Source organism: Gymnoscopelus microlampas, assembly GCF_963454915.1.
Source record: "Gymnoscopelus microlampas genome assembly, chromosome: 5".
NCBI classification, from domain to species: domain Eukaryota; kingdom Metazoa; phylum Chordata; class Actinopteri; order Myctophiformes; family Myctophidae; genus Gymnoscopelus; species Gymnoscopelus microlampas.
The window spans coordinates 47,209,814-47,235,000 of NC_139942.1; the positions used below are offsets into that span (position 1 = coordinate 47,209,814).

At 43.4% G+C, this 25,187-nt stretch overlaps 1 protein-coding gene across 3 annotated transcripts in view; it reads left to right on the top strand.

Annotated features, from left to right (window-relative positions):
* The window catches only part of LOC311044684 (guanine nucleotide-binding protein G(olf) subunit alpha), a 77,537-nt gene that overhangs the window by 9,985 nt on the left and 42,365 nt on the right, over positions 1-25,187 (top strand). For all 3 annotated transcript variants that reach the window (XM_084056412.1, XM_084056411.1, XM_084056413.1), the window contains 3 exons: positions 235-289; positions 492-611; positions 18,083-18,180. In XM_084056412.1, coding sequence (XP_083912538.1) covers positions 235-289; positions 492-611; positions 18,083-18,180 — 273 coding nt within the window. The remainder of the gene's footprint in view (positions 1-234; positions 290-491; positions 612-18,082; positions 18,181-25,187) is intronic.

Here is a 25,187-nt window from a genome sequence, read left to right on the forward strand (position 1 = left end):
AGGCCCCTATTGATGATTTGTTTTGCTGCAAGGCCCTGCCATGGCATTGATCATACCAGTGGTCATTTGAAACAGGCCCTGCTGTCCTGAAATTGTCTCACTCTCGCAGTATCTTGATTGCAGTAATCTCTAGCTTACTGGCTACTACCTTTGTACCGTATCTGCTATGTCTTAGTGATTATATCAGTTGTCACGTCTGTGATTGTGGCCTGTGTACTTTGTCCCCCGATGCAGAGAAAAGAAACAGAAAATCCAAGATATTCGGAAAAACGTGAAGGATGCCATAGTGGTGAGTGTCATTTGTGCCATTCTACCCTTTTGATCAAAACGTGCCCCATCTCTCTGTGTTGTAGTGCAGTTTGTCTGTTGAACATGGCAATCCCATTTCACTGATTAGACAGGCTTATGATTTGATGTATCCTGTATTTATCCTGCTTAATTCTTGTGTGTGTGTCTGTGTTTTCCCCTCTCCCCCAACTTCTGCTTTGTAGACTATAGTGTCTGCGATGAGCACTTTAATACCCCCAGTCCCGCTAGCCAACCCAGAGGACCAGTTCAGAATCGAATACATCAAAAGCATAGCGCCAGTCTCCGACTTTGAATATTCACAGGTAAGACGTTGACGAACTTGACTGTTTTTTTTTGTCGTTATGAACTGCTCTTGTAGAAGGACTGTGTGGTGTGTGTGTGTGTGTGTGTGTGTGTGTGTGTGTGTGTGTGTGTGTGTGTGGAGTCAGAATGTGCGTGAGACTGAGTCTTACAGTAACAACAAGAGGGATCGTGTCGGGTAGGATCACCTTGTGTCCCATGACTAACAATGGAGATTTTTAGCACAGTCCTCTCAGGGAGGGGTATCAGTCCTAATTATCTATAACGGATGAAATTCCACCAGGCTGCTTTATCTTAGGCTTTTTGGGCCCTTTCAACGATACAAAGCTAGAGGCATTGTTTTGTGCGGATCTGTGAGGGTAGATTGGAAAATGGCAACTTGCAGGTGATGTCAACACAGTTAGCCCATTCTAGCTAGCACACCGCAAAATCCTCAGTGTTCATTTAAATCTTTGATAGCAAAGATCATGCAAATGGAACCAAATGGACCTGTTAAGGGTCCATCTGGTTCCATTTGTACGCTCTCAGAGATACAGCCCCGGCCGTAAGGGTCCATTTGGTTTCTAACTACCAACAACTTAGCTGGTTTGAGACGTTAACTTTAACACAATGTGTCTGATTGTGCACCTGGTTATTTTGGATTTGAATGCAAGTGGAAAGACATGGGATTCCTGTCGGCTGTGATGAGCTCTCTGATAAGCGCCAGGTCACATGTTGGAAATGCAGATAATGCTTTACATAATTTTTGAAAGTCTTCCTTGTTTGGAGTGAACTGTCGCAGTGCCCAGTGGAGCGGGACCGGGCAAACAGACATGGAAATGTACTGTGGGAGACGGCAGCTTTCATATTTTGTTACTTTATTGAAATTCAACACAAAAGGGATTTCACATTTGTCTCCAGATGTGTGAAGTAGAAATTGCATCTGCGCGTAATAATGTATGCATTGAAACGTAACAATTTTGCTAGACGATATAGTTTAGATCTGCATTTCTTTGCTGTTACGTGCAAGCGGAGATGGTGACATGTCCCCATTGCCGTTGACATTTAATAATTGAGCTTCTAAATATCTTCTGTTGGTACTATAGCAGGCTATATAGCAATATACCGTAGATAAAAGGTTTGGATATATTAGTAACATTGTTATGTTTCCCCAAATACGTTTGTTTTGTTTTGTTTGTTTTACGTAACCCATTAAAACCGGGAAAGCATCTCTGTCATTTTAGATTTTGGCGTTGGCTTTTCAAATATAGCAGATCAAACAAGCTTGTACATCTGCTATATTTTGAACATTTTTTGAAAAATCTTGAAAGTTTAAGAACTACTGATGCAGAACGCATTTGTAGAATCGGGCTAATGGTTTGCACGTAGGGTACAACGAGGTAACATCCCAACAAGGGCACAGTAGGAATGCATTTCATTCTTGTTGATTTGATATATATATAAAGTGGTAATTCTGGTGGCAGTGGTTAGAGAAATACCCTTTAGGTGTCCTCCCAGGGGGAATCCATACAATTACATATATACCGTACTATGTCGCAGTATTGTTAGTTTCCGCCTTACATCTTGATGTGACATTTTCCCGGTCCTCCATCCCTCCCAGCAAGTTTATTTAACAACATAATAGGGAATTAGGCATTAAAAGCTGCAATTCTGGAACTTATTGCAAATGAATAAAAAGTCATTTTAAAGGAGTAGTTTACCCCAAAAAAGGGACTTATTTTCTATTAATTACACACCCCATGAAGCCTTTATTTCATTCATTCATTTTTTAAAAAGTTTTTGTCGCATTCCTGAGCCAACAATTTGATGACCGGGTCATCATCGGTCAATAGGAGACTCAGTACGAGACTCTTTGACTCTATTAATTAAAAAAAAAAATCTCCATGAATTCAAGGCTCCATGGGGCATGTAATTGATAGAAAATAAGTCATTTTCAGCGAGGTGAACTACTCCTTTAACTTGACCAATCTATATGGTAGCGTATGTTGCTACAATACAATGAACAACATCTGCAGAGGGTGGAAGAAGGTGGTCTTCCTACTCTTCCACGGAGACATTTACACCCTGGTGTCGAGTCTGGTTGACGAGTCGTGCGTCTAAAGCATTGGTTCCCAAAGTGGGGTCCGGCTACCCCCAGGGGTCCTTGGGGCGGTTACCAGGGGGTCCCCAGCAAAAGTAGTTGATATAGAGTTCTACATTTTTAACCACTTTAACTATTATTTTATACTTTGGCTATTTTTTTTTTAATTTGTGCAAATAAGCGAACATTTTTAACTCAAATCTTTGCTTCTGGGGGGGTCCCTGGAACAACATATTTTGAGATGGGTTGGTCCGCGGCCAAATACATATCATTTTGGGGGTCCTTGACACGAAAAAGTTTGAGAACCACTGTTCTAAAGAGCTCATAAGTGCAATATCTTGGTCGTAGCGGGTGGTGTCTCTTGGCTGAGTTGTCCATCACACGGCAGACATGGGTTTGAATTTAGGCTAGGAATTAAGTTGGCAATTGCAGGCTGTAAAACTGGTGACAGTGTTTTTATACTTTCTTTTCCCCCGGTGCTCAGTGCCGAGTGTTATAACCCATTAACCCATTCAATACGAGAACGCATCTCTGTCATTTTAGATTTATTTGGCTATTTTAGAAAATTTGTGCAAATCTTTGAATATGTAATTTTTTAAAGCGAACGTTTGTACAATATTTTGTTCCAAGGACCCGGCCAGAAGCAAAGATTTGAGTAAGGGCACGGTTATTTTACCTGTGGGGCGGAATCTGCCAATGCAAATGCGTGGATTCATGTTCTTGTGCATTTTTCTTGCGAATCCACGCATTTGCATTGACAAAGCATTGGCAGATTCCGCCCCATGGGTAAAATAAAAGTGCGGTGTGACCGTGCCCTTACAAATGTTTGCTTTAAAAATATATATATTCAAAGATTTGCACGAATGTTCAGGATTTTTCAAAAATAGCAGATCTACAAGCTTGTATATCTGCTATTTTTTAATAGCCAAAGAAATCTAAAATGACAGAGATGCGTTCCCGCCGCTTCCCGGATTGAATGGGTTAAAACCGGGAAAGCATCTTATCTGTGTCATTTTAGATTTTAGCTATATACGTATATTAGCGACAATATGTTTTTCAGAAAACTAGGAGTTAGAACAGTGGTTTAGAACAGTAATTCTCAAAAATAGCAGATATATACAAGCTCACAGGGCGTCACTTTGTGCCGCGCTGCTATTTGTGAACATTTATTTCTTAAATCTTGAAAGTGTGTTTTTGACACAAATCATCTCTAATGGGGGGTCCCTGGCACAAAGCATTTTCAGATGGGTTATCCGCGGCCATTTATAAATATCACTTTGAAGGTCCTTGGCACACAAATCTTTGAATATATATATATTTTTAAGCAAACATTTTTAACTCAAATCTTTGCTTCTGAGGGTCCCTGGAACTAAATATTTTGATATTATAGCAACATAAGTTTTTTCAAAAAACGTAGGATGTAGAATCCCCCAGAAGCAAATATTTCAGTTACAAGATTTGAGTTTTAAAAATGATATATACATTCAAAGATTTGCACTTTCTAATCTTCCACTATCTTTAAAAAGAAATAGCAGACCTACAAGCTCGTAGCCTGTATATCTGCAATTTTTTGAATAGCCAAAGAAATCTAAAAATGACACAGATGCGTTCCCGGTCTTAAAGGTGTGATACTGTAACGCCGAGGCGTCGCGTTGTGCTGAGGGGTCTGTATGCTGTGTGGGGAGGGGAGTGGAGTGGAGGGGAGAGGAGGGGAGGGGAGGGCCGGAGGGTCCAGCAGTGAGTTCTCAGGCCCGGGCCAGGCCAGGCCGGGCAGGGCAGAGCGGGGTGGGAACAACATGGCTCTGTTTGGTGTGTCTGCGCTTGTCATCGCTTCTCAGGCTTCACTTATGTCATCAGTGTCACCACTACATTGTCACTCCAGTGCCACTGGGCTGTGATATCCAATACGGCCTGCATTGCGCGGGAACGCGGCCAATACGGGTGACCTGTGGCATTCACCTGTTGGCAAACCGTTTTGAAAAAGGACGTTGGACGTCGTTCGTGCGTCTGTTCACAGTAGAGACATCAGTGTTGGTTTTAACTCGGAGAGAGAGTGAGCAACTACAAATGGGGGGTCCGCCCTGCTAACCCATTAAGACCTGAGGCCCGATAAAAAAAAAAAAAATCGAAATCCTAACAGTTTAAAAAAAAAAATCTTAAACATTTTTTTTCAAGATTTTTCAAAAATAGCAGATATACAAGCTCATAGCGCGGCACCAAGTGCCCCGCTATGAGCTTGTATATCTGCTATTTTTGAATAGCCAAAGGAATCTAAAGTGACACAGATGCGTTCCAGGTCTTAATGGGCTAAATTGGTGTTAGGAACCAAACGGACGCCCTTATGGGGCTGTAACTTACACACTGTACAAAAATGGAACCAAAATGAAACCTTACGGGTTCCATTTGTTCCATTCTCTCTGAGTTAAATTCACGCTTGGGTTTGACTGTGTGTACCCTCGACTCAGAAGTGGCTCGATGATGATAACACTGTCACTCAAAATCATTAGCCAAAAAAAAGTGAGGCGAACAGCTGTTGAGATTAGAGCTTTTCTAACGTCCTGCCACATTCTCTCAAAACGGTTTCTTTCTTCTACCTAACCCCACACCGCATCAGGTGTGGGGGGGGGGGGGGGGGGGGGGGATAACAATAATAACCCTATGGAAAACAATGAGCCAACAGAAATGGCCATCTATGCAAAATGGAAACAAATGTCGCTGCGATGGCTACGCGATGGCTATGCTAGCCGCTACGCATCCCCCGTCAACTGAAGTGGAGCAAATTCAAATGAGCTGTTCTGACTGCTATTTAAAAGCAGTGTTACAGCGTAGTGTCCATCTGATATGCTAAGAGCCAATATGGAAGGTCACAGCCACTATGGAGTGGACTCCTAGACCTCTTAAATGCTCTCATAGGCTCGCGTTAATTTTTTTTATTTGTGTAAAATAATATATATTATACGGCTAGTAGGTCATTGTAGTGTAGTGTTGCTTTGGAAGATGAGAACTGTCTTCGCCTCCATCAAGCCCCACCTTTTTGATTCATAGATCCTATTTGACGTTATAAGACAAAAGTACGTTTGATCCCGAAGTTGCATTGCCGACCAATACGTTGAGTTCAGTCTCACACAACCACAGCTAAACTGTGTGTCCGTGACCCCCGGAGCTGCATTATGCGAGAACTTTTATCATCCACACACCAGGAAGAGCATTTGATATCAAAGGAATTATCTGTTGTAAAACCAACAGTCTTATTTATATGCTGAAATGCCCCTGTGGACTGGCATTGGAAAAAGTTCCAGACCCCCTCAAAACTAGAATATCAGAATGCAGAAGCAATATCAGAAATCATGATCAAAAGAGTCCCGTTGTTTCCAAAGATGGTGGAATACAATTTTACACAGCAGTTTGCATCTCCTCCAAATTTGTTGTTTCAATACCATTGCGCTTTGATGAAGGCGCAGCTGCTTCCAAAAGGTGATGGTTCCCGACACTCTGATTTAATTAATGTAACGCCCAAAAACACACCCATGACTAATTCAGAGCCGTAACCCATTAAGACCTGAGGTGATTCTTAAAAAAAATCTAAATCTCAACAGTTTTTTGAAAAAAATCTAGAAAATATTTTTTCAAGATTTTAGCCCAAAGAAATCTTAAAATGAGACACAGATGCGTCCCCGGTCTTAATGGGTTAATACCACCCATTAGCGCTGTGCGCTAGCGTTAGCGTTTAGATTAGCGGTGTACTAGCAAAATTGGCATGGACAACAATGCCCCCGACGCAGTTTGCACCTTGAGTTCCATAGATCGTCTAAATAGGGCCCAGCGTCTCCTCCCTCCCGTTACCTGGGCATTGAACATGTTCAACTCGCACGAAGAGGGGATGGTATTAATGCTCTTCTCCTCAAACGAGAGCTGTTCCGGTCTGGATCTACACACTCGTAACACTTTTGTCACCAACGGGCCTCGATGAGGAAATGGACATTCGCTCAGTTTTTGTGATTCTGACTCGGTGGTGTGGTGGTTGGTGTACGCTACATTCTAGGTCCCTTGTGATTCTCTGGTCTCCGTGTCTCGGCCCTGTTCTCGTTTTAAAAATACTGCACCTTTAGTAGATTAGAGTCGCCTCTACGGTTATTCACACTTGATGATGGCATTAGCCTCGATGGAGGTGTGATCTGTGAATGTATAGCTACGTACTAGTTATTTTTATCCTCTCTTCGTGCCTCCCTGTTTATAGGAGCGTATAAGATTTAATTGATAAGTTGGGTTCACATCACCTGTTCATGGGCACTATGTTCTAATTGTTTAGGTCTATAAGACCGTGACTGGGTGATTGTTTGTGTATTTTAATACATACAGATGTACATGATGTGTATCACACCTGATGTTTTTCTACAGTACTTGTTGGATTACATTTCAGTGTATGGATGAGACTTTTGGATGCTTTTGCCTGATTGGTGACATGTTGCATTCTTGTCTTATTACCTACCAACAGGTGCAATGCATTCTTTGTGAATCTCCACATCATGTGACTGTTGAGGTTTAGGTTCTTAGGTTTTTAGCTATTATTTTATACTTTGAGCTATTCACAAATAGCAGATATACAAGCTCATAGCGTGGCACCGAGTGCCACGCTATGAGCTTGTAGATCTGCTATTTTTTTTGTATCGTAAAAATTTGGGCAAATCTTTGAATATATATATTTTTAAAGTGAACATTTGTAACTCAAATCTTTGCTTCTGGAGTTCACTGGAACTAAATATTTTTTAGATTGGAGTCGGCGGCCGAATACATATCATTTTGGACGTCCTTGACATGAAAAAGTTTGAGCACCACTGATATTATAACAACATACGTTGGATTGGAGTGTATGGATGAGACTTTTGGATGCTTTTGCCTGATTGGTGACATGTTGCATTCTTGTCTTATTACCGCGGATCCGGATCCAGATCTTCAAATAGTAAAATCAACAGGAAGTTGTCATTTTTATTAAAAAAACAAACAGTACTGGGTTTGGTGATGCTCTATATTGTCTGAATCAGCTATGTTTGGGTTCATTTATGTGCTAAAAGAGTGACTTTGAGAGCTGTTTTACCGTACAATGTAAGTCAATGAGGAGCATATTTTGAATTATCAATTTCTAATCAATGGAGCAATTATTTTTGATTTCTTGCCCACCTTTGGAGTTACAGCATGGCAAGGTAACTACACAACCCAAACCTCTACCAAAGTGGTCTTACCCTTTAAAGAGGGTGTCTCTCGTTGTTATCCATGTCTGATGAGGAGCAGAGCTTAAAACGTTACACACAGGCACTTAATAAAAACTATTCGTCAACTGGAGTCCAACAGTGTGCGAGCTGTGTTTTTTCCCTTTTGTATTACAATAACAAGCTATTATGTTTCAAAACAAGCCGGCAGCCCCCCCCCCCCCCCCACTCTCCCACTACGTTGCACCTCTTTCATGTAAAGTGAAGAGGTAGGTAGTGTATGCATGTATCTAGAACAGGGTTTTTCGTGCCAAGGACTCCCAAATTGATATGTATTCGTCCGTGGACCCCCCATCTGAAAATGTTTTGTGCCAGGGTACCCCAGAAGAGAAGATTTGTATTAACCCATTGAGACCTGAAGCCGATTCTACATGTCTCCTAAATCTCAACAGTTTTCTGAAAAACGTATGTGTCTATATCAGTGGTGCTCAATCTTTTTCATGTCAAGGACCCCTAAAATGATATGTATTTGGCCGCGGACCCCCATCAAAATATTTTGTTCCAGGGACCCCCAGAAGCAAAGATTTGAGTTAAAAATGTTCGCTTTAAAAATATATATATTCAAAGATTTTCACACATTTTCACAATTTTTCAAAAATAGCAGATCTACAAGCTCATAGCGCGGCACTCGGTGCCGCGCTATGAGCTTGTATATCTGCTATTTTTGAATAGCCCAAAGTGTAAAATAATGCTTTTTAACCCAAATCTAAAAATGACACAGTTCCAGGTCTTCATGGGTTAAAACTATACAAATGTTCCCAAACATTTTCTATATTTTTCAAAAAGAATCAATAGCAGATGTACAAGCTCACAGCACGGCGAGTGAAGTGCTGTGAGTCTGTACATTAGTTATTTTTGAATAGCCAGCATACAAACACAGTAAATGGATAAAAGTGGTTAAAATCATTGTGATGCTGTATCAACTACCTTTGCTGGGGACCCCCTAGAACCTCCCCAAGGACCCCTGGGGGTCCCCAGACCACCACTTTGAGAACCAATGCGCTAGCGTCCCTATTCTGGGGGTGAACATTCACCAAAAAAAAGCAGATCCACAAGCTCACAACGGCTGTGAGCTTATAGATCGGCTTCGTCCGGCAAAGATATTTGTGTGGGCTGTCCTACCTTTGGCTGGGTGGAAGTGACGTGCCCGCTTGTAGCCAGTCTCTTTACATCATCGGTTCTCAAAGTGGGGTCCGGGGACTCCCAGGCGTACTTGAGGGGGTTCCAGGGGGTCCCCAGCTAAATGATGGACAGGAACCAAATGGGCCCTTATGGGTCTGTAACTCTGAGAGTGTACAAATCCTAACGGGTCCATTTGGTTCCATTTGTACACTCTCAGAGTTACATTAACATAGATTTTACAATATGAATTGGGGTCCCAGAGGTATAAATGCCATTAAATGGGGGTCCGTAGCCCTAATGCATGTCAAACTGGGGGACCTTGAAATTAAAATGGTTGAAAATCACTGCTAGAGAGCCGTAAAAATCTTCTATTATGGGGGTCCCTGGCTTATCTTTTCAAATGGGGGTCCGCGGGCTAATAAGTGTCAATTTGGGGGTCCTTGACATGAAAAAGTTTGAGAACCACTGCTTTACGTTATGCAGCTTGCTAGCTATAAACTATTCCGCTCACCACGGCTTGCCGACCCGGACGGCGCAACTCGTTGACGTGCGAGGCCAAAAGCTGCTCGGTGCGGGCACTCACTTTAGCTACTGACCAGCTCAGGTACACCTCACAACAAGCCTCAAGGCTTTGCTGTCGGTGTGCCAGCCTTGTTGTCATGTGATGAGAAAACTCACAGCGATGGGGGAGGTGTGATTTGTGGAAGTTTTCTCGTGCAAAAGACGTACACTTTTTTCAGACGGCCTATTTACGCACTCAGCTGCGGCTTTGATTGATTGAATATTATATTTTATAAGACAGAAATCCAAAACAGCACGAGTACAGTCAAACACTTGGTCTAAAAGCATAACACCAAAAAGGTCCTTGCGGTCTTGTTTCCATTGGGGTCCTATGTATGTATGTATATGTACGGCCACCACTTATATCCTACTATAAATGCGTGAAATCTCTGTGCGTGAGTGAGTGCCTGTGCGTCTGTGGTGTAGTTCACGTATCTCGAGAACAGTTCGACCGACCGACTTCATATGGAGTTCCCTGATTTCATCAATATCACATCATAGTACTGGCGTCATAGACTGGCCTGGACTCCATATTTGGCCATGCCTGCTGACACGGAACCCCATATATGGGCACAAAAGGGACACAGACAGACAGATTGTCCATATCGAGTCGGGAGTCCAGGGAGTGGGGCCTTGAAGTCTCAGTAGGAGCATAGAGTCGGGCCAGATTGGAACAACATCCTTTTGTGTGCGACAAAGTCTAAAATAACGCTGAAGTGTTTAATCGATTTGTTTATGTATAAAACATTCACTTAACCCCTAACGGCTCCCCACCGGGCGCTCATCTGGACAAGCAATCTGCTGTGTGAATGCAGAAAGGTTATTCCCCCCTCGGAATGATGATACATTACAACAATTAGTTTGTTTTTCTCAGGTTTCCCCCCCCCCCTACCTACACTACACTACAGCCATGATGGTTGAATCGTCCAGAGCATGTCTTGTTCGTGTTAACGAGTGTTTTTTCCCCTTGTAATTATTGTAAAGGCTTTAATTGATTGATTGTCGTAATTGATTGAGTTGAAGCCCTTTGAGGTCAACGGGCGGCAGGCAGGAAAGACGGCTCTGTTTTGGGAGTTTTTGTTTTGAAAGATGAAATTCATGAACAGTCGTGGTCTTTCTTCTCTCTCTGTCTCTCTCTCTCTCTTTCTCTCTCTCTCTCTCTCTCTCTCTCTTTGCTTTTTCTCTTGCTCTCTTTTTAGCTAAATGTGTCCGTAATGTCTCTAACTGCAGTAAAACATGAAAGTCAGCTCTCTGTGTACTGGGTGGCTGTTATGGAACACAGATCTATTTCAGTCTAATAAAAGTAGCGATGATGATGATGACCATCATGGGTTTCTAAGGAGCTGGATGGAAAAAAGGGGCATAGCTTTAACCACTTTTAACACCGACATCCCTATTTGTCTATAGGGTTTTTTGTAATTTTGAAAAATTCTGAACATTTTGGAAAATAGGGCTGAGGTGGTTATCATTTTACTGTAAAAAGAAGACACTCTGCTACGGCACATCTTAAAAATCGTACCCACAGGAAATCTAGCAAAGGCACCCCCCATATTAGAGTGGAGGGATTTACAACCCATTCACTCAAACTTTGTTTTGCTCTGTACTGAGTCATAGCTTGTTGTTTTTTTCGTTTCATTTAGACCCGCTGTAACCAATACGTCTTTATACCTTTCAATCTGGGACAGCACATTTTAGATGTTGCTATACAGTGTATGACAACATTCTGTATACAGTATATAGCAAAACGTTTTTCAGAAAACTATTAGGATTTAGAAGGCGTCTTTTTAATCGGCCTCGGGCCTAAATGGGTCAATTTCCCTCCCTGTCAGACTGACCCGTATAAACCTGAGGCAAATATTACCGTACTATGCACCCCAACTCCTGTCACACCATCAAAACTAAAGAGACGGGATGACGTGGCACGTTTTGGACTTGTCCTGGCCTAGTGGTGGCAAGAGACGGATGAGGCGCGCACGGCAAGACGTGAAACATGGCGATTTGAGGAGGAACGCAAGCAGGAAAGCTGTACCCGAGCGTCCCTGTTTTTTAACTCGTTGCACTGCGAGTTATGACCCTTACTTAGCTTGTAGATTGGCTATTTTCGGCGAAGATATTTAGTGTAGCCGGTCAACTAAGTATTATAGGGCCCATGGGAATAGGGTCAACTAAGTATAGGGTTTTGAGTGGTGAAAGAGCTTGTATTGAAGCTGAACCCCCGGTCTGTCTATGTGTTATCGGTTCCTCTGTAGGGCACTGCAGCACACACTACATTTATTCAAAAAGCCAGTGTCACACGCCTCTGTGGAAAAGAGCCCTGAGGACCTGCTTTTTTTTTAAACCCCCCGCCCCCCCCCCTCCACTGTTCTCTCTCTCTCTCTCTCTCTCGCTCTCTCGCTCTCTCGCTCTCTCTCTCTCTCTCTCGCTCTCTCTCCATCAAGCCTAACATTTGTTTGCATTTTTTCAGACCCCACCTTGTTGTTTGTTTGTCTGCCCGAGTGGCGTTATAGTTGGAGTTGGACTCGAACTAGCAGAAAGTCATTAGCCGCCAGTGAAATTAAATGAAATGAAAGCGATGCTGGGGAGAAGAAGCCCTATTGATGTTTGTTGAGGTGGGGTGGGGGCGCAAGAGAGGTGGAGGGAGGCAAATAGGAACAGGCAAACAGCTAGCTATGCACCCCACACCCTCCCCCCCCCACAATGTCTTTTTGCTAATCACAAGTGAAGGTTTTTGGTGTTCTGCTAATGTAGCAGGAAGTGAAGTAATGGTACAGCAGGTTACTTCCTGCCTGCCAGATTGGTGCCTCTTTGGTGCGTTTGAACTAACCACGTAACCACCCTGGCATCCCTATTTTGGGCATAAGGGAAAATCTTAAAATAAATGTCCAAATTGTCCACAAATGTATAATAGAGTTTGTGGAGCGTCTATATTGGCAATTTCTTTTTTTTGCAGGGGCATACGTGGTCAAGCCCTATTTTATACTACATCATATACAGTGGTTGTCGTGCAGATAGAATAGCCGATCTACAATCTTGTAGATTGTTAAGGCCTTTGCACACAGGGTGCGATTAGTCAATCAGTTTTTAACCGCATGCGAAAAAACACACGAATCGAACTGGGTTCGATTGAAAAAAAAAAAACGCATCGTGGCATCGCATTGCCGCGGGGTGTGCATGAGGTCATTGAGAACCATGTGTTCATTTGAAAAATCACACCCTGTGTGAAGGTAGCGGCGCCTTTGATACATTTTGTCATCGATATGTGTTTATAATGTGTTTATAGCCATGTGTCACGTGAAGCTTGACCAATCACTTTGTTGACGCACCTGACCAATCACAACGTTGACGCACACGGACAAAGTCAGGTATAGAGCGGCTAGCGCCGCTAAAAATGATATTGTCCGTTTTTTCCGTGCGGAAAATCGCACCCTGTCTGCACAGGCCTTTAGACAATCTCTGAAGTTGTTTGCCTATAACAGAGGCCCCAAATATGGATGTCAGGTTGAAAGCGGTTAAAGCAAGAGAGCCACCGTTGCGTGTTGTGGTTTTCCCCACACGGAACTGGGCGGATCGACGGATCCGCCGACTCTCGGTTCGGGTGAACCCTCCTACTGTGGGATCGGCAGGAGACGCAGACCTCCCTGGGCATGTGATTATTATTTAACACGCCCCTTCCTCTTCTCGTCTTCCAACGCTCTTGCTGTGTGGTCACGTTCCACCATCTCTCCTCCATAAGCCTTCTTCTCCCCTCGTCAGAGTGCAGGAGCAAAGTGCGGAGTGCAGATGGGTCATGTGGTGCTTCTAGGCCAAAGGAGGAGTACCACCACCCACCCCTCCCCTCCCACCAAACCCTCCTCCTCCTCCTCGATCCCCATCTGAAAGACGTGCATGGGGCTAGGAGGCGAGGAAGAGATATAAAAGCAATCATTTTGGTTCGGTGGGGGTGGGGGGGGGCATGCAGAGAGTCCTGGGAAATGTCTTAAAGTCATTGATAAGATGAGCTCGCCTACATAATGTAGACCATTGTTCCTGGAGCAGGAAGTCAGCTGAAGAACTGAGAGACTATCTATGGTAAACGCTCTCTGCGTTTCTATAGCGCCCTTTATCCAAGGCGCTTCACAGTGTGCAGCGTTACATTCACGCCCATTCACACACACCGACGGCGTGCGAGGGCACCAACCTGCTCATCGGGGTGGTAGTTATGCCTGATTTATGCTCCGTCGTCGTACGACAGTGTCACGCGCCAAACATAGCCGATATGTACAAGCCTTGTACATCGGCTATGAGTTGTAGATCAGCTATGTTCTTGCACATTGGCTTTGGGTTGTAGATCAGCTATGTTCTTGCACATTGGCTTTGGGTTGTAGATCAGCTATGTTCTTGCACATTGGCTTTGGGTTGTAGATCAGCTATGTTCTTGCAGATCAGCTATGTTCTCGTAGATCATCTATGTTCTTGCAGATCAGCTATGTTCTTGCAGATCGGCTATGTTCTTGCAGATCGGCTATGTTCTTGCAGATCAGCTATGTTCTCGTAGATCATCTATGTTCTTGCAGATCAGCTATGTTCTTGCAGATCAGCTATGTTCTTGCAGATCGGCTATGTTCTTGCAGATCGGCTATGTTCTTGTAGATCAGCTATGTTCTTGTAGATCAGCTATGTTCTTGTAGATCAGCTATGTTCTTGCAGATCGGCTATGTTCTTGTGGATCAGCTATGTTCTTGTATATCGGCTATGTTCCTGCAGATCGGCTATGGGTTGTAGAACAAGGTGATGTTCAAGTACGCAGCGCAGCACAAAGTGACGCGCTGTGAGCTTGTAGATTTGCAATTTTTGAATAGCCAACGCTAAAATCTAAAATGACGCAGATGCTTTCCCGATTTTAATGGGTTTAATTATCTAACCTATCTGTTTTAAAACATATATATTTTATTTAGATTGCTTTTACATTTTGATGACCGTGATTCTGTTAGGCATAATATACCTTTTATTATATTATCATTATATTCTCTAGACTCTAATTATAGCTAATTAGTTAATTATAGCACACTGTGTGTGTGTGTGTGTGTGTGTGTGTGTGTGTGTGCGTGTGCATGCCTGGAGGGGGCACTTTCTTGGAGTTTATGTTTGAAAGTATAGAATGCATAATATCAAGAAGAATGACAGACACACTTGTCAGGTTCCGGCTCTGTATTGAACTGAATGGTGAATACAACAAGCCCCACACATCCGGGCTAGATGCTCTCAGTGATACAAGCTGATAACCAATCACAATGATATGCTAAACCCCGTAACATCTTCCCTTTCCAAAGTAAGTCCCCCCTCACTTCAGATATACCTAGGGCAGGGGTCTTCAACAGGGGGTCCGGGACCCCTAGGGGGTCCTCAGAGCTACTATAGGGGGTCCGCCAAATCTTTGTGTGATATTTTTTTTTACATTAACCATTTGAACCCTAGAATTCCTTTTCTGAGTGGAACATTAGCCGAAAATAGCAGATCTACAAGCTCTCAACGCCTCATGCTATGCTAATAGCCCAGTCTCTCCGGTGGGCTTGACAGCCGTCCAACCCTGGTGCGTGTTGTAGAGCTTGTAGGAGAGGCCCTTGGTGAGGACCTAACAGGGCTTGCTTTTGCCACGGTTGGCTCGACCACGGTTGGGAAGTCCATGCAGTCCCCGCAGCACCATTGTGTGCTGGCTCTCACTCATTCTCCCCACAGGCCTGAGCCGCAGATGGCTCCGCCACTCTCAGGTCGACCCTGTTGCGACGATAGATAGAACCATCAACGTCCACCAGGTATGATCTAGGCGCAACTTTTCAGAGACAGGTCCCAGCTCTCCACAACCGAGTATTGTCACCCGGCAGGGGACCCGTGCAAACCGGTCATAGAAGGACTTGGCAAGCTTTCCCAATTTGTGCTCCAGTTGCCTGTGAAGCTCACTGCAACCGGCGGGGGAATGTTAGCCGCCATGTTAGCAAGTTAGCACGCTATATTCGTATGGGCTAGTGCAGGACCAGCATCGCAGACAACTAACGTAAGTTACGTAACTCGCGTCTACTGGTTATAAACGTGAGCCGTACAGTACGGGGTTGCAAACACAAGCTCTCATTTGAGGTAGTGAAAAGGGGAGAGCATCCTCTTTTATCGGGCGACACCAGTGAACGCCTAGGATTTATGCACTTCACGATTCCTGAGGAAAATCGAACATGCACTGCCCAGACCTCTAACCAAGGAAAAGCTAGTCAGCAAATACAGTGAGGTGTTCACCGCACCTGTGGAATCCGTGCCCGCGGAAGTACATTTCGACCTTGATCCCGACATTACGGCAGTTCAGTGTGTGCTCCCCGCAATGTTCCCATCGCCATGAAAGCAGCTGTTAAAGCCCAGCTGGACAAGTATGAGGCTGAAGGCCGTATCACCCCTGTCACAGAGCCAACTGACCGGATCAGTCATTTGGTAATAGTGATACAAGCTGATAACCAATTGCATCGATATGCTAAACCATTGCAGAGATGCTCATAGGCCTGCGTCCTGCGTCTCTGACGCACCATATTGAAAAAGGACGCATTCACGGCACCCTCGTTGCGTCCATGGGACGCACTACAATTTAGCGGAAATTACCGCGGATTTGAAGGCCATCCGTGGATTTCAAAGCCGTCCGCGGATTACAAGGCATAGTGCAGGAAACAAGAAAAATCTCGGTAAAACACCGCCGTATGGAGAAGTATTCTCACTCTGTCTCAGGGCATTGCGAGCTGCTGCTAGAGGGAGAGAGTGAAAGTGCTGCGCAACTTACAGCCCAACTTCAAAGCAAGTTAACGATGGCTCGTTGACCCCAATTTGACCACTAGGCAATCAACACTGAACAGCACTAATTAATGGCAGCTGTGATTCTTGTGTCTTTCCGTGCAGCCAGATATCAAATAATTCCCTGTAGAGCAGGGGTCTTCAGTGTTTTCAGGCCAAGGACCCCCTAGTTGAGAGAGAGATGAAGCAGGGACCCCCTCTATATTGTATAAAATTGTGTTTCAGATAAACTTTTGCTGCTCTTTTTTCCCTTTACACACCTATAACTCCAAAAATAGCCGATCTACAAGCTCACAAGTGTGAGCTTGTAGATCTGCTATTTTTGGCTAAAGTTCTCCTCAGAAAAGGGATACTAGGATTCAAGTGGTTAAGGTAAAAAAAAAATCAAGTACTACAAGTACTACAAGTACTAGTTGTTGGATTTGGAATTGTGTACTTTTCTTTCAGATACATGTTCTACATGAATATAACCATATAAGATGAAACACGAGTTAAACGCTGTGCATTTTTGTGGGACCCATAAAATGTCCCTGGGACCCATCTAAAAGACCACCCTTGCATCCCAGGACCCATTGCATTGAAAACCTAGCAACATCACTGCCATTGGTTCTCAAAGTTGGGTCCGGGGACCCCCAGGGGTACTTGAGGGGGTTCCAGGGGGTCCCCTGCAGCTAAATGATGGATAGGAACCAAATGGAGTGGACCCTTATGGGTCTGTAACTCTGAGAGTGTACAAATGGAACCAAATGGACCCTAACGGGTCCATTTGGTTCCATTTGTACACTGTACAGTTAACATTTATTTTACAACATGAATTGGGTCCCAGAGATAGAAATACCATTAAATGGGGGCCCGTAGCCCTAATGCATGTCAAACTGGGGGTCCTTAAAATGTATCTTTTCAAATGGGGGGCCGCGGGCTAATAAGTGTCCATTTGGGGGTCCTTGACATGATAAAGTTTGAGAACCACTGTGCTAAACCCGTAACAGTTTTAGACAGTGCCGAGCCCCGTGTCTGTCTTGTTGACATGTTTTATAATCTACTTATTCATGTTCACAATGGTTCAAACTTGTAGACCGTTTTAGTTTCAGGTTTGTGTGTTGCACCTGCAACGTTATACTGCAATATTGTGTACGTGGGTACGCTCTGAAAATCCATAGACCTACAGTATGTGTGTGCGTGTGTGTGCAGTGACATGTCTAAATGCTGTGTGATCACTCACAATCAGATAAACACTATGAACAATATACTGTATATACAGTGTACACACACACACACACACACACACACACACACACACACACACACACACACACACACACACACACACACACACACACACACACACACACTCAGTGGAAGTACTGACACAAAGAGAGGAACAGACAAATCGGAACTGGAACACTATAAAGATGAAGCTGATGAATGGGTACTCTCTCCTGATTGGCTGAAATGTTGTCACCTACCTGAAAATGTATTTTCAGTTTTTTAAAGAGTTGGAGAGACTCAATAGCAATGATTACTATCAGAATATAGTGCTTTAACCTTTTAATCACTTCCCCTAGCTTTTAAGTCTGCGTGTGGTTTGGTGCGTAGCTTTTTTTCGCTAACCGTGTCGTTTCTCTCTCTCCGCAAACAGGAGTTCTTCGACCACGCGAAGAAGCTGTGGGACGATGAAGGAGTCAAGGCGTGCTTTGAGAGGTCCAACGAGTACCAGCTCATCGACTGCGCACAATAGTGAGTCCAACCTGTTCCACACACACACTAGACGCCCCTTTTCCACTGGAGCCGCTTCCATTCTAGATTCTTGGAAACTTGGTGGTCTCTAGCGAACCGGCCTGAGTTTCCACCAGTTTTAAAGAGATAGTTCACCCCCAAAATGACTTTTTTTCTCTATCGAACACAAAGAGTCTCCTTTGTGTCTCCATACGTAACCGCTGCCGGTTATCAAATTATTGTCTTAGGAATGCAACGGTGAAAAAAAACAATATTCATGAATTCAAGTGTCCATGGGGTGAGTAATCGATAGAAAAAAAGATTTTTTTTGGGTGAACTATCCCTTTAAGCAGAACCATTGTAATCAAGGATACGTCATGACTCAGCATCTTACAACCTGTAGAATATTGACACGCCCACTTTGGTTCCCCGAAAAACTAAGTCTTTTTTTGGTTCCAGTTCTGAACCAACTTATAGGGTTCTGAACCAATTACATTTCTGTGGAAACACTCTGAACTGGTTCAACATTAGGCGGGGGGGGAAAAAAGAACGGAACCGGATCAACCCCAGTGGAAAAGGGGCCTCTCTGTGGTTTAATTCTGAACCAACACAGGTCAAGCAAACGATGTCTCATGATCATCATGACCCAGAATCATGCAACCAGGTCTTTTCTCTTCTTTCCCTTCTTCTTTTTTTTCTTTTTTCTTTTTAACAATGTCCTGGAAGCGAGAGTGGCAAATGAGTTTATTTTTGTGGTATAATCCTTTAACCCGTTAAGACCTGAGGCCGCGTCTAAAAAAATCTAAATCCTAAACATTTTTCGGAAAAAAATATAAAAAAGAAAATTTCACGATTTTTCAAAAATAGCAGATCTACAAGCTCGTAGCGCGGCACTCGGTGCCGCGCTACGAGCTTGTAGATCTGCTATTTTTGAATAGCCAAAGAAATCTTAAAGTGACACAGATGCGTTCCAGGTCTCAATGGATTAAAGTATTGGCAAGCAGCACTGCGGCTCAAATTGACCTTTTTTTTTTGGGTGCTTTTGTCTGAGGCCCTGCATGCGAGCGCTCTCTTTGCAGTGTGTGTGTGTACTGATGTCATGTAATGTGTGAATATGGCAGAGATATGTTTACACTGGGTGTGGCGTGGCAAGCGACTGTAGTGTTTGTCCTGGGGAAATTGGACGTACGACACGGCAGGCAGTATCTGGCCGCCCGCTCCAACGGTCTGACATTTTCACCATGGCAATAATATGCAAAGCTCCCAGTGTGTGTGGCCTTAATGAAATGCCCCGCTAACTGTTGAACTGTCTTGTATTCTCTGACTTTTGTAAACGTTAGCTTTTTTTCTTTTTTTTTGACGTAAAGGTCTATTAAGCTAATACTGCACAACGAATTGGGGTGGTTTTTGTGAGGCTTATATCCCTTTCCTGTAGTGAAAGGGTGAAGCCTGATTTTTAGACTTCGTCATGTGATGGTGTCCCTTTTGCTGGTAAAATAGCAAATAGCGTTGTGACTCGTGAGCTTGTAGATCTGCTATTTCTGACACCTGGCACGCAACCAGGCAAGCACGTACAGTATCAGGCTTTAATAGTTGATATCATGCCTCAGGAGTTGATAGACTAGATTTCAGCATCCTTTTTTTTTTTTAGGGCCTGTTGCTCTGTCACTGACGAAAGCTGAGACGGCCCTGCCTCAGTTATGGCTTTACGGAAGTCCTCTGTGTTTTCCTTTAGCTATTATTGCCTGCACCAGCAGCGTGACTCTTTGCTTGTGAATGGCTGATATCTGTTGGCATGGAAAAAAGGCACATTGCTGTCGTCGCGCGTTTTCTCTCAGTGAAGTTGTATTTTCGTTGACAAAAATGCATATTACATGAACATAGTTTTTTTTTTAAATGACAAAACAAAAAAAGCATGAGAGCCATTGTGGTCAAGTGTGTGTGTGTGTGTGTGTGTGTGTGTTTGTGTGTGTGTAAACTGAGTGCCGTGTGTTTTGGGGGTAGGGGCGTGTACCCAGAGACATACAGAAAATTCGGGGGTCCAACTTGATATGAAAAGGTTTGAGGAACCACTGTTTGGGGGGTGCCGTGACGCAAGTCCAGGGGTGCCGCAGAATACTTTGATAAGATTTGTGATTCATCCCTTTCACCTCAGTTTACTTAAGTTTAGAACCTCTCTATGCGTAGTAAAACAGACATGAGTTGCACTGTACTTGGTGCGTTCTTTTTCTTTTTTACAGTACACCAAATCTCTTCGCCCCAGACTAGGGATGCTGGGGTTCACCTGGTCAACCCATTAAGACCTGGAACGCATCTGTGTCACTTTTTGATTTGAGCTAAAAAAAAGCATTATTTTGCACTTTGGCTATTCAAAAATAGCAGATATACAAGCCCATAGCGCGGCACCGAGTGCCGCGCTATGGGCTTGTAGATCTGCTATTTTTGAAAAATCGTGAAAATGTGTGCAAATCTTTGAATATATATATTGTTTAAAGCGAACATTTTTAACTCTATTCTTTGCTTCTGGGGGGTCCCTGGAACAAAACATTTTTTCATACTTGAAGTTAGGTTTTTTGGAAAGATTTACATATTTACCTACCGTCATATGACATAAATGTAAGGCGCTATGAAGTAAAAAACGTCATTGAGTGGGTGCCATGGATGGCCAGAAAAAGTTTGCCAACCACTGTTCTAAAATAGCAACAGTGCCACAACATGGCACGGTGTACTGGTTGTACTGGTTATACACATCAGACCCCCCCCCCCCCCCCATCCCCGCTGGCTTGCGTGAAAAAGGAAGTTTGGATATGCAAAGTGAGTCACTGATTACCGTGCGTCCTCTTCTGCTGCTTCCTCTCTGACTCACCTCTGGATTGTGATGTAAATATGAGGGCATTATGATGATCTGGAGACTTTAGTAGTGTTTGTTTACCACCACAATGTTTATGGGACACATGTTGATATCCCATTGTTGTTTTTTCCCCTTTCATTTGTTGAGAGATAAAAATAGAACATGGAAATATTTAATGCCTAATTTTTCCCCTGTTGCTCACTAGAACTTTGCTATTGTACCCATCAATGAAACTCGATTATTATTGGCCAGGTCGTATACCAAATGAAACACGCAGGCACACACACACACACACACACACACACACACACACACACACACACACACACACACACACACACACACACACACACACACACACACACACACACACACACACACACACACACATGCCTGTCATAATTATTACATAATCGTCTAATCACAATTATTTGAGATAATCACAATTATGTTTGCATAATCGTTTCCATGTTGAAACATTTTCACACATTTTCAAATATTTAAAAAAAGCAGAAATAGCAGATCTACAAGCTTACAACGCGTCAAGTACAAAATTATAAAAAATGTCAATAATTTCTTTGTATATTTAAGTTATTTGCCATATCTGCCCTGTGCAATGTGATTGATTATGAAGCCTCAAAGGCAAACTGAAATAAAAAAATCTTCACATGTTCCAATGTTCAATGCCAAACACACAATTAAATCGTTCTCGCAATTATTTGAGTGACAATTAATCGTCAACTCAAATTGTAATCGTGACAGCTGTCACGATTAAGTTGACGATTAATTGTGATTAATTGTCACACACACACACACCATTCCGAAGGTCGGCCATCTTTATCTCCCAGGATTCATTAAACGCCCACATTATCAGTGACTTGGAATATAAACCTACTCTAGGCTATCTGTGGAACCTTGGGTTAAAGGGCATTCACACCATGCACGTGGATTAAAGTTTCAGTCATTTGGATTCATTCCATAGAAGCTAGCATATCTTCTATGGAAGCATGTCGCACACCGAAAATAGCAGATCTACAAGCTCACAACAACAGCTTATAGCCACTAAAGCCCTTCTTTATACTTCATCTTCATCTGTCGTGCAAAAATACCCGAAACAATCTACAATGACACGTTGCGTTTTGAGCTTGTAGATCTGCTATTTTGGCCCTCCCGTTCACCACCGTTGTCGTCATAGTGGTGGTGTGGACTCTGCCACCCACGACGTTGTGTTACAACGATATTGAAAACAACATGAATTAGTTGTAGTGCTCGGTGCGGACGGCCCTTTAGGTGGATATATATAGGCCAGGTGTTGCAGTGAGATGAGTTGAGATAATTATGCACGTGGCGTGCACATACACGGCACCCAGATAGACTTGTTTAAAGCCAGATTTATCATGTTCTCTTCATGTACATGGCCATGCTCACACACCCAACAAGTCAGAAAACATGAACAATGCATTGCGTGTCTAAATCCAACGTTGGCGCGTGTCCATCAATCTTTGCCTGTATGCAAGACCTATGGTGCGTATGCATGTGCATGAATGGTCGTGCACGTTGATTTAACCACTTAAACCCCGGCATCGGTATTGTGGGGAAAGTGCGTCGCGTTGTGAGCTTGTCGATCGGTTATTTTCAGCGAAAGCTTTCCCCACAATAACAGAAAACAGAAAATACACTAGTATTGAGCCCTGAGGGACTCTGGTTACCCATATGGGGTTTAAGTGGTTAAGGGTCCCAGTTTTGGAGGGTTGAACTTGAAAATACGGTTGCCCTAATCTGACCACTTAACAACACTTCACCTGCCAGAGTTATTTCAGATTTTTTGCTGTTGTCTGCCAGAGATTTTTCATTGAAATTTAAAAAGTACTCAGGAGCCGAGATACATCATTTTTAAGTTTTAAGTTAACAAGGAAGTGGATGGGAGTCTTTTCCTTCGAAAAATCATATCTCCTTGGTCTTTGGGTCAAATTGAAAAAATAATAATAAAATAAATGTTTTGTTTTTTTTCCCCGTTTTTTTCAAATTTTTCAATAGAACGCATTTATGCGATCTTGGCGGCCAAGTGCGCTATTTAATAGATCGCATTTATGCGTGATTGGCAGAAAATGAGTTAACATGGCAGCCGAACGGCCGCGAACGCTTTTGAGATTTTCAAGTGAAGAGGTTCCAGAACCACCGCCTTTTATTACACCTGCTAACGGAGAACCTTCACATTGAAAGGAAAATACAGTCATTCCACTTTTCTGTTCATTCACTCATAATGTCTGGCCAGCAGCCCTCCATCACAGAGTGCATTGCATGTGAATTCTTGGAATTCAAAAGGTGAGAATTCTTCCCTGTTGTCTCAGCTGGGGCTCTGCAGGAGGGCTGTGTTATGCACCCCCCCCCATACACTTCCTGTATCATCATTTACACAACAGAAGAAGAGACAAGTTGCGTTTCTCTAAACTCTATTTAAAAACGGTGGGGGCTCGTCCTCACTGGCAGGTGGACCGGTAGGGACCGGTTATAACGATGGCAACGCAGAAATGTGCGGCGAGGGTTAATTTAATTGGCATAATGACTAGATTGGGAGAGAAAATGGGTGAATAATTTACCATAAAAATAAAATAAAAAAACAACAACTAAACAAACTTCATTTCATGGTAAATATAATTGTGTTTGCCCATGACATGACATGAGCAACTCACACAATGTAAATAACATTGAGAGGAGAAGCCGTAATGTGATCATAATAATGGAGGAATGTATGACCAATGTAAGTTGATATTTTTGATTATTTTCATGCAAACATGCGTCCATGTTGTAAGCCATTTTTGACAGACACTGATAGACACTTTTTTCTGTAAACTGTGCGTGTGAGGGACAGTGCGGTCATTACCGTACTAATGGTCCAGGTTTATGTAAACTACGAGGCCGATGTTGACGATGGACAATAGCAAGTAGTACAACTGGTATGGTCCTTTAACCACATGAACCCTAGCTGCCTATCAGCATCCCTATTCTTGGGGCGAACATTCTGCGGACATAGCAGACCTATTAGCTCGCAACATGTCGCATTTGCGTCGCGTTGTGAGCTTATAGATTTGCGGTGAAGATATGTTTTTAGTGTAGAGGGAAAACAGTAGGGGGCCAGAGCACCACCTGTCAAGGAAAGTACATAGGGTTTCAGTGGTTAGTATTTGGGAACTGTAGGGGCACGGTGGCGCAGTCGGTAGGCAGCGTTGTCGCGTCACAGCTAGAAAGTCCTGGGTTCGATTCCCGCCGGGGACGCTGTGGGCGCTGGGGGCGTGTTCTCTCCTACGCGTCATCCACGAAAGGGCCTCTCTGTGTGATGTTGCATGTTCTCCCCGTGTCCCCAAGGGTAGGTACCCTCACAAAAACATGCAGTAATCCTGGTCTCTATACTGCCTCCCCCTGGTCAGCCGGGGCGCCTGATGGAGGGGAAAGGAACTGGTTGGAATAACGTGTTCCTTCCACGCGCTACGTCTAACCAGGGAAACTCCCTCCTGTCAGGTGATAAGAAGCGGCTTGCTAGCTCTGATGCATTGAAGGAGGCTCTCCCTAGGCTGGCAGATGGAGTGTAGCGCCCAGGATTACTTAGATAAATGGCACTGGGTGAAAAAATGGGTTACAAAATCGTGGGATAAAAATTTAGGGAAATATATATATATATATATATATTTGGGAACTGTTAAGTTGCAAGGTGTTTCAGACCTCTTCCTAAACCAGATATTTCTGTTATGCAGAATTCATGGTCTAGCCTTTTACTTCATAATTATTAACAGTCTATACATAGCATAGAGTAAGTAGTCTTCATGTATATTACAATTTACATGACAACTGTTGATCATTGATTCAGTAACAACTTAAATCACTGTTAACCACTAACCTTTTCATACAACAAACAGCTAAATCTTTGGACAAGTTCTGCCCAGAATGACATGCCCAACATAGAACAATCGAAATTGCTAAATATGTGATGCTTTAAGTTGTCCAGACAGCGTTGCCATTTATTTGACTTCCTCTCCCAGCCGCAACCTCCATACATATGAATTATTGGGAGGGCAGGGCTGTTTTTTCTTGTTGTTTTCTCTTTTTTGGGGGGGGGGAGATATCCTGCATGGCAGTGGGCCTATCTGTGTTTAAAGACCCTCACACACCCACACTTGAT